This window comes from Echinops telfairi, unplaced genomic scaffold, assembly GCF_000313985.2.
Source record: "Echinops telfairi isolate 266 unplaced genomic scaffold, ASM31398v2 ScPeMD7_7414;HRSCAF=8452, whole genome shotgun sequence".
Lineage (NCBI taxonomy): Eukaryota > Metazoa > Chordata > Mammalia > Afrosoricida > Tenrecidae > Echinops > Echinops telfairi.
The window spans coordinates 648795-658809 of NW_022111314.1; the positions used below are offsets into that span (position 1 = coordinate 648795).

General features: G+C 59.6%; 1 protein-coding gene across 2 annotated transcripts; it reads left to right on the plus strand.

Moving 5' to 3' along the window:
• Positions 1-210: 210 nt before the first annotated feature.
• YTHDF1 (YTH N6-methyladenosine RNA binding protein 1) lies at positions 211-9256 on the plus strand. Of its 2 annotated transcripts, XM_045296973.1 has the most exons (4): positions 211-760; positions 5621-7141; positions 7553-7648; positions 8442-9256. In XM_045296973.1, exons 2-4 carry the CDS (start codon positions 5639-5641, stop codon positions 8466-8468), a joined length of 1626 nt encoding a protein of 541 aa, XP_045152908.1. In that variant the 5' UTR covers positions 211-760; positions 5621-5638; the 3' UTR covers positions 8469-9256. The 2 variants fall into 2 exon arrangements, with proteins under 2 accessions (XP_045152908.1, XP_004716099.1); XM_004716042.2 differs by lacking the exon at positions 7553-7648 and having other exon boundaries at positions 214-760.
• Positions 9257-10015: the final 759 nt, after the last annotated feature.

Sequence of the window (10015 nt, forward strand, 5' to 3'; positions counted from 1 at the left end):
CGGGCGGGGGAGGGGCGGGGGAGCCGGGCTCCGGCGGCCAAACGGAAGCAGCTGCAGCCCGTGCGCGGTCTCCGAGCCCCGGAGAGCGCCGGCCGGGGGGATCCCTTCTCCCCAAGAGTCCCGGGGAACCAGTAAGGGGCGCTGGCCGCCTCCCCCGGGCCGTTTTTGACCGGCCTGTTCCTGGGGTGTAACCAGATAGGCTTCATCGGGTTGTAGGTCTGGAGACGGCCCAACCTTGTCTTTAGCCCACTCGCCTTTTCTGGCCCTCGTTCCAACGGCGGAAACTAAGCAGGGGCCGCCCAGCAAAAGCCTCGGAGAAGCCTGCCCCGTGCAGCCCTTCCCCCAAAGGACCGATCTGCAGCCGCTTGGTGGCTGGAGGGCAGGGGACCCCGTTCTGCAGAAATACATCTTCTGGGGCAGTGTCTGCTCACCAGAACCTAGCCTCTGAGCAGATTAGCATCAACTCTTTATCAAATACACAGCCCGGATCGTTGGCAGTTGGGCCTTCCCGTTACTGTGTCAACCTTTCCGGTGCAGCCTCGCCACCAGTAGGTTTTTAAGGGAAAGTACCATTTTTAACTGTAAAGCTGGGCAAAACGAACATAGGAGACTTTTGATTTCCCAGGTGAAAATGTTTACTTAAAATTCAAAGATACTGTCTTGAAACTTGTCTTTCCTAGTACAAAATGGTTCGTTGCATCAGAAGGACCCTGTCCATGACCATGACTTTGAGCCCTACCTTTCTGGACAGTCAAACCAGGTGAGTATGCTCAGTGAGCCTTTGCCCGCGTCTGTGCCAGGCTGCATTTCATGACACACCTCTCGGGCGCACTCCTAATCTTGTTGTTATCCTCAACAAAAGAGGCATTCTGTCACGAACTGGGCTTCTTAAGAATGTGAATGAAGCTGTATGCTCTGACAGTAGGCTGCATGCTGAACGTGGGCCGTGAGTGATGTACAGAGCTGGGCTCCACTCTCCCTGGAGGAAGTAATGCCTCTCACAAGGTGGCCACCAGGCAAGGTCAGTGGTGATTACATGCTGGACTGCTCTCTGCACAGTCAGCAGTTCAAAACTTCTAGCAGCTCCTTATCTTCTAGGAGTAAGATAAGGCTGCCTGCTCCCGCTAAATGTTACTGTTTCAGAAACCCACGGGGCAGCTCTACCCTGTGCTGTAGGATTGCTGTGAGTCAATCTACTGGGCAGCAGTGGATTTGGTTTGGTTTTGTGTGTGTCAGAGCCACCTGTTTTCTTAGGTAGTTGAAGGTTTCTCTCTTGTGGACTTCAGAACCTTAACACGGGGACAGGCGGTGCTGTCTTGGGCATTGTGGGTTGTTTAGCAACACTCCTGACCACTACCCACTAGGTGCCCATGACACACCTTTCCCTGTCCAGACAGGGACACATCCCCCTTGTTGAAGACCAGCCAGCCACTGGGCTCCTTAGAGCTGAGGTTTAAAAACAACGTCCGCCGCTGTTTAAATTCACCAGGCGTGGCCTCCCTCTGGTGGAATAGAGAGAGTCTGCCATCCTCCTTGCCCACCTCTTCACAGCAGCAGAGCCAGACTCCCTTCGCCCCTCCCAGAGCACTTGAGGTTCTCACTCCCTGGGTTCTGCGAGCTGACCTGGCCGGGCTGGGATGTGGACTTTTTCAGCCGTCGGCGAATGGCAGGAAGTGATCTTTTTCTTTGTATGACTTAATGTATGCCAAAAGCAGGGTCACTTCACTTTACTTGAGACCCATTTTTGTAAACTGGGAACCCTTGTGTGCGGTGGTCCCGCTGCGTGGCATCCACTCTGCCTCACCTGGGGGAGAGAGGAGACTGGCCAAGGCCAGTGCCACAGTGGACGGCCCAGGTGCACCTGTGCCCATGAGCAAGAAACCTGGCCGACATCACGCTGGGGCCTGTGCCCTGTGCTGGTTGATGATGGCTTTCCAGAAGCACCTGCTGCAGGTGGGAGCACCCTGAGCTTGGGGTGTCCCGTCATCTTGTTTTCTAGAGGAGGACAGGGTGGGCAGCAGGGGCGTGCAGTTTGGTCTGGTGCCCCCACTGGCAGGGCGATCCTCTGGTGCAGGCAGCAGGTGGCTGCTCCCAGGTCTTTGCTGTTGTTTGTTCTGTCGAGTCGGTTCCGCGCACAGTGGAGCGAGACGCTGCCGTTTTGCGCCGTCCTCACCGTTGTGCCCATGCTTGCGTTCACTGTGGCAGCCAGGTGTCGGTCCATGTCGTGGGGGCCTGCCTCTTTGCTGCTGCCCCTCTGCCAAGCACGATGCCTTGTGATCAGGATCGGCTCAGTGGCGATGCGGCATGGCTAGTCTTTGTCGTGTTCTGAAACCTGTACAGATTTTGCCTCATCTGTCTAAAACACGTCGCCCTTTTCCGACTCAGCAATCCTCGGGTGGGTTCCTGAGGCTGTGCATCTGTGTGGGAGAGAGAACCTTGTCTTTTGATGAGGTTGAACCCCTGACCTTGTGGTTGGCAGCCCAACACTTCCCTGACAGTGTCTCGGGTCCCCATATGGCGCTGGTTGTGAGTCGCCGCCCGTGGTCTTGGTTTTGCTGCAGAACATTCTCCGTTGTCAGAGTAAGGACACACGAAGAAGCCCACTCAGCTCAGTGGCTTAGATTGGGCTTGAGATGTCACCTGGGGCTTGTTTTTCTGTCACTCACAGTTTGGGAGCCTCGCCCGAGGGCAGTAAGGGCATGCATGCACACCCACTGCACTAGTTCTGCAGTGGCTACACGCGCACGCGCACACACCGCTGGCACCTCCTGGAGTCAGAGTGGTCTTTCTGAGTCGGCTGACGGGGAGACCAGGAGCGTGCCTTCCGTGGTTCTGAGACCGCGGGTCTAGATTTGGGGGCGAGTTTCCTTTTTCATAGCTTACTCTGAAGGCACGTCACAGGGAAACAGGAGACCCTTGGCTACTGCAGGTGGGACTCTGAGCACAGGAGGGTCTCCTGCGCTGCCTGGAGTGTGCCATCGTCTCCGTCCTGCAGCGGCCGGCCTCCGATCAGCCGCTGCGACAGAGGCGCTCAGGTCAGGTCTCGGGTGGTTGGACTAGTCAAGCTCCTTGACTCTGAGCGCTCAGCGGATGGCCAGCAGCCCCTTGGTTAGGGTTTCAGCACATCCACGTGTGCCATGCCTCCTCCTCCGTGGGCGCAGGGTGACACCCACAGATCCCCGGTGCTGGCATTTTAATGGAGTGTCGGCTTCTGAGAAGCCAGGTATGGTTTTGAGGCCACCAGTAGCAGAGCTGTATTTGAAAGTACCATATAGACTCAAGTATAAGCCGACCCGAGTGCCAGCCAAGGCTCCTAATTTTACCACAAAGACTGCATTTAAAATGTGCTGGAAAACTTGGCGTGTACATGAGTGTATACGGTAATTGGCCGGGTGTGCGTATTTGCTGCACCGGACATCGTATTTTAGTTGCGATGCTGACACTTTGCAGTTGGCGGTCTCTTCGGAACCTGCCACTGTTGAGACCCACACCATTGTGATAAGAGCTGTACAAGTCACCGATAAAGTGATTAAAAGGAGAGAGGGTTGTTTTCTGCCTTGAGGTACACTCAGGCTGCTGAAAGTAAGGGGTGCAGGGGTGGGGGTGCTGTGTGCTCGGGACTGGGTGTCCTGAGTTCCGGATATGTGTGCCGTTCACAGGGGACCCTTCTCAGGTCAGCTGAAACTCGTGTCTGCGCTCTTTGTTGGCAAGACATTGTCTTTGACCCAGGAGAAGTTTCATTGTAGAAAACGCAAGCGTGTCTTGGAAATGGGCTCCCCTGCTGCCCGAGGGACCTGCCTGTGCTGTGTTCCCCTGGCATCACAGAACCCCATGTCGGTGTGCTGCCCAACCAGCGAGACGTCCTCGCCTGACTGCTGGGCTCCCGGCACATGCACCCAGAAATACAGCCCCTCCCAGGACAGGGGTGGGTGACCACGGTCGCTTTGTAGAAGCGTGTCTAGGAGGACACAGCGGAGCCTGGACGGGATTCCCATTAGCAGGTTGTGCAAAACTGCACCATGTCGCGTCCACTGTTGGCCATGGCTCCCTTTGTTGGCCGCTGTGAGGAGCCCTGGCCATGCAGGGGCTAAGAGCAGGGCCAGGGGTTCCAGTCTAAGTCAGCAGCAGTTCTGCTCTGCCCTGTGCGCCGTGTGAGTCTGGGTCGGCTCGGTGGCGGTAGCTGTGGGCTGCTGCGGAGGGACTGTCCTGAGGGACACGCCCAGACTTGGGTGTTTTTGTACTTGTCTTCAAAAGTTGTACTTTCCCGTAACTGACTCAGGTTTCTGCTTGTTTTCAGTGGACTGTTGGTAATGTAATGAGTTAATCAGTGTGGTTCTCCTTGTTGTGTTTCTTGTCATTCCTATTACGTGCCTGTGGGTAGGAGGATGCAAACATGGGTGTCAATAACGTGCAGGTATGTGGAGCCTGTGGGTGACAGACAGCTTGCAGGGTGAGGACCATCTGAGCTGCTTCACAGGGATTGGCCAGGATTTCGGGTTGAGTTGGAGTCTCCTTCCTGTGTGTGACACTAGTGCCCACCTTCCCCACGTTTACAGTGGTGCTCAGCATGTCCTGGCTTCTAGAGTGCCCCCGCTTCGGTCCCGGTCACTGGCCGTCATGACCTCCCTTTGTGTGTGAGGGTGCAGGCTGTCTTCTGTCTCGGTGGAGACGTGCTAACTGTGCATGTGGGTCCGGTCACTTGGGAGGGGGAGGGGTGGGGGTGCCTGTTGTTTGCTTGGTTGGTGGTAAAGGAGCCCTGGTGATAGAGCAGTGACACAGACACATTGGGCTGTGATACGAATGGTTGCCAGTTCAAAACCACCAGCATCTCCTGGCTGTCTACTCCTGTAGACAACTACAGTCTCGAGAACCCACAGGGGGCGCTGTGAGTCAGCACTGACTCCCCCCACCCAGTGTGCTGGCTTCCTTCAGGTCTCCCCGCACATCACCTTGCTTTCAGAGTCCGGAAGGAAACCTGGCCCGGGGACTAGAAAGTGGCTCCTCGGAGCTGTCCAGTGGTGCCCAGCAGCCAGCCAGGCTGGGGGTGGGGGTGGGGATTGTGAAGTGGTGGGTCAACTTGGAGCCTGAGGGCTGTGGGGTGGGCTCAGTTTGTGCCCTTGGTGCCCCCTCTCCCAGGAGCCTCACCCGCGACAAAGCACAGGGTGTGCTGCACTTGGCGGTGGCACCGGGGCTTAGGAAGACCTATCTGGGACTTCCTTGTCACCTCTGTCATCAGCCTAGTGATGGAGGAGAAGGGTCCTCGAGGGTGGGCCTGGGGAAGGCTGCTCCTGGATGAGCACTCTGAGGTGGGCCCCTCCAGATGCTGTCTTCAGCGAGTTGGAAGTCAGAGCACCTCTTGTGCTCGCCACCCTGGCTGCTGTGCCCTGAGCATGTTACCTCTGGGCAGGGCTTTGGGCTACCCGGGTTCAGGACACTCGGAGTACACCCAGGGCCAGTAAGAGAGCTGGTGTGCGGCTGCCCCTCCCCGACCAGCTTGGTCACTCTCTTGGTTTGGTCTTGGTCCTGGGGGCGGGGCTTTGCAGCGTGGGGTGCTGGCCTGAGTTGGCCTCATGGCTGCCCTCACTGCAGCGCCTGATCCTCTGTGCTTTTGTCCCCACAGAGCAGCAGCTACCCCTCAATGACCGACCCTTACCTGTCCAGCTACTACCCGCCGTCCATCAGCTTTCCCTACTCCCTCAATGAGGCCCCGTGGTCGACAGGAGGGGACCCTCCCATCCCATACCTCACCCCCTACGGACAGCTCAGCAACGGGGACCACCACTTCATGCATGATGCCGTGTTTGGGCAGCCCGGCGGCCTGGGCAGCAGCATCTACCAGCACAGGTTTAACTTTTTCCCCGAGAACCCTGCCTTCTCGGCATGGGGGGCCAGCGGGTCCCAGGGGCAGCAGACGCAGAGCTCGGCCTACGGCAGCAGCTACACCTACCCGCCCAGCTCCCTGGGTGGCACGATCGTGGACGGGCAGGCAGGCTTCCATGGTGACACCCTCAGCAAGGCCCCTGGCATGAACAGCCTGGAGCAGGGCATGGTGGGCTTGAAGATCGGCGATGTGGCCACGTCTGCTGTCAAGACCGTGGGCTCTGTTGTGAATAGTGCCGTGATGACTGGTGTCCTTTCTGGCAACGGGGGAGCCAGTGTCAGCCTGCCCGTGTCAAAGCCCACCTCCTGGGCAGCCATCGCCAGCAAGCCGGCCAAGGCCCAGCCCAAGGTGAAGGGCAAGGGTGGGCCTGTGATGGGCGGCACAATGCCGCCCCCACCCATCAAGCATAACATGGACATTGGTACCTGGGACAACAAGGGGCCCCTGACCAAGGCCCCAGCTCCCCAGCAGGTGCCCTCCCCCCAGGTGGCCCCGCCCCCGCAGCCCCTGGTCCAGCCTGTCCCACTGCATCCGCCCCCTCTGGCCCCGCCTCCGTACCAGAACTCCCAGCCGCTGCCCCAGACCCGCTGGATAGCCCCACGCAACAGGAACGCAGCCTTTGGCCAGGGGGCGGGGATGGGCAGTGACGGAACCGGTCCCGGCAGTGCTCAGCCCAGCGCAGCCCCAGGGGCTGAGCCCCACCCGGTCCTGGAGAAGCTGAAGGCAGCCCACAGCTACAACCCGAAGGAGTTTGACTGGAACCTGAAGCAGGGCCGCGTGTTCATCATCAAGAGCTACTCGGAGGATGACGTGCACCGCTCCATCAAGTACTCCATCTGGTGCAGCACCGAGCACGGCAACAAGAGGCTGGACGGCGCCTTCCGCTCCCTGGGCAGCAGGGGCCCGCTCTACCTGCTCTTCAGCGTCAACGGCAGTGGGCACTTCTGCGGCGTGGCTGAGATGAAGTCCACAGTGGACTACGGCACCAGCGCCGGCGTCTGGTCGCAGGACAAGTGGAAGGGCAAGTTCGACGTCAAGTGGATCTTGGTCAAGGATGTGCCCAACAGCCAGCTGCGGCACATCCGGCTGGAGAACAACGACAACAAGCCCGTCACCAACTCCCGGGACACCCAGGAGGTGCCCTTGGAGAAGGCCAAGCAAGTGCTCAAGATCCTCGCCTCCTACAAGCACACCACCTCCATCTTCGATGACTTCTCCCACTACGAGAGGCGGCAGCAGCAGGAGGAGGAGGTGCGCAAGGTGAGCCAGGGGTACCCTGCATCGCGTTTGACCTTGCCTTAGTGAGCTGGGCCCAGTGCCAAGTCAGGAAGAGGCTGGTGGCCTGGCCCCTGGCCCTGTGAGCACTCACGCACACACCACACACACACTCACAGTCAGGTCCTCTAGCACAGGGCTTTCTGAGCCGCGTTGAGGCAGCAGCATGGGGAGCGAGTGCTGTCCCACAGCACAGAGGGGGCATGGGAAGGCTGACCAGCATTTGGGAAGTGTGGGCCCCGAGCTCATTCCTTCTTTGAAAACTCACTGTCCCCATGGGTTTGTGGAAGTCACCGTGCTCTCATAGTGGAGGGTGGCAGAGGGCTCAAGGCGTTTGATAACAGGCGTGGACATTTAGGGCCTGAGGTTGTCCCCCACCCCCTCTCCCTATCACAGGAAACCGCCAGCTCGGCCTGTGACAGCTTGCCCCAAGGTGGCTCTTTGGTGCTAGTCCAGTACTGTCCATCTGCTCTATCGGACCCCAGCATGAAGGTGGGAGATGGGCTCCCACGGTGGGTCTCAGGGCTTCTGCCCCAGCAGGCCTCCCTGGCTGCATGGCAGATGGCACACTGCTCTGGCCAGCAAGCCTGTCAGTGCCCTTGCCTTCAGCAGGAGCTCCCTCGGGCATCTCAAACATTTTGCCCAGGGGGAGCTGGCCTACCACCCTCCACACTGGCGAACTGTGGGGCGGGGGTGGGGCCTGGACTCAGCCACACGAACCCTTCTCATAGTCCCCAGGAGGGGCTCCAGCACCCTTGCTCATGCCCTGCTGACCTGGTGCTCGGTGCTGGCATATCAGCCGGAGCGCTACTTGTATTTTGCTGGAGGCCCCGGACCCCTCCTGGCAGTGGCGGGCTGGTGGGCTTGGATTTGTGGCCAGCACAGGCAGGTGACTCAGGGACTGCCAGGGCCAGGCAGCTTGAATCTGCTCCTCTGAGGGCTGGACAGCAGGGTTTCCAGGCAGGGGCAGCTGGGGATTTGTAAAGAAATGCTGAATTGTGGGGTGGGAGGCAGGGGATGACAACTTTGCAGCTGGGGGGCCGCTAGTCCCTAGTCTGCCGGGGTGCTGACCCAGCACAGTGGAATTTCAGAAAGGCCAGGATGTGGTGTCACCTGTCCCCAGAGTGTAGAGCCGGCTGGCAGTGCCCCTCAAACTTGATGGTGTGCCAGCATTTTGCTGTGCCCTGAAGGAGGGTGGGGCCCAGAGGCAGGCGACTGGTTGCAGGTGGCCTGAGGGTGTTGGAGTGCTAACCCTCCTCCCCCTCTGCCTCCATTTGTCTTGCAGGAGCGGCAGAGTCGGAGCAAGCAATGAGAGTCGGGGTCCCGCCGCCCTGACAAACGACGGCTGCACACCGTTGGCCTGGTGCTTCTCCCGGCGCCAGCTCCACCGCGGGTCCTGCTCGGCGCGGGCTCGGGGCTTGGCGCCGGCCTGTTTGCTGTGTATCGTGACCTGGCAGTGCTCACCAACCAAGGGTTTCTGTTTGTCCCCATCAGCGTGTCCCCCGGACGGGCTGCGCGGCCTAACAGCCCAGAGTCTTCTTCGTTTCTGGCAGACATTAGGTTGCTCTCGCACGCCCTGGCACTTAGGATCAGTGAGGCCCCTGACTTCTGTGTATCACCCCCCCACCCCCCAGCCATCTTGTCCCTTCCCACTGAGTGTGGGTGGTGGGCGCCGGAAGGGGCTGGGTGTGAGCCCTTTGTTTTGGCGGGTCGTGTTTTGTTTCCCCTTTTTCCTCACTTGAGAGCCCACCAGTAAAGGGTGGGGCACGGCTGTTGTGACGCCCACCCTGCCACCCTCTGTGCTGGCCCTCCTTGGCCTGTGGAATGGGTACAAAGCAAAAAACAAGCCCCTTCACGGCTGACGTACGGCAGGAGCCTCAGTCTTCCTGGAAGGGCCCCCACCTGCGGCCCAGCACCCGCCACCGCTGTGCCCCCCACAGCCCCTGCCGACCGTGGCCACCACTGACTGATGCACGCTGTACCGCGTAGACTTGTACGAGAGCGGCTGCCTTCTCCCACTTGGCTGGCTGCGGGGACGGCGTGGGCTGCGGGGCCCGTCCTCTAGGAGAATACAAGCCTTAATAAACATCCTGTTTAGCACGCCGTGTCCCTCCTGCTGCTGCTTCCTGTCGGTTGTCCGTGGGTTGCTGCTGTGCCTGCCCCTCACACCTGATGAGCTCCTCGACGACGTCTGAGCACCACGTTCTTACAGAGAAGCTGCAGTTCCCCAGAACAAGGCGTACAGCCCTGCGGTTCCACTCCACCCCGGCCTCCACAGCGTCACTGCTCAAGGCTCTCACGGGCCACGCTGCAGGCTCCACCCCAAGTGACACATAGCCCCGCACACCACTTGCCCCTCCCCCAATAACTCATGCCGGTCAGTGAGCACCTTGCCCTGGCTTGTGATCTGTGTTACAGTGAGGCTCCCTCGGACCTTCACTGTCCGAGGCCTGGAACCCCCCTCCCCAGCAGGTGTCACTCCTCAGAGGGTCCGATTGCTTGCTGTTCCTGGTGAAGACCTGTCAAGGCCCACCAGTAGGTGCTGCACCCGCCACACCTCATTGTCAGCCTCCCAGCAGGGGCGCTCCCTAGTCTGGCAGGGCTGTGATGCATGATAGGAATCACAGAGCTGCTCAGTGCCACAGGCTCAGGCTTTCAGCGCATCCAGCTGCAGCCCCTGGTGGGCACAAGACCCTACCCCCACCCCACCCGGGCCACAGCACTGTCACGTGGGTTGCCATAGTTGTGGTCCTAAAAGGCCCCATCAGTGGCAGGGAGCCCTCAAATGCCAGGTCTGCAAGAGGGGTATCCAGGCACCTTGGCCTCCAAGCCTCAGCAGAGCTGGTCCCAGCCCGTGCC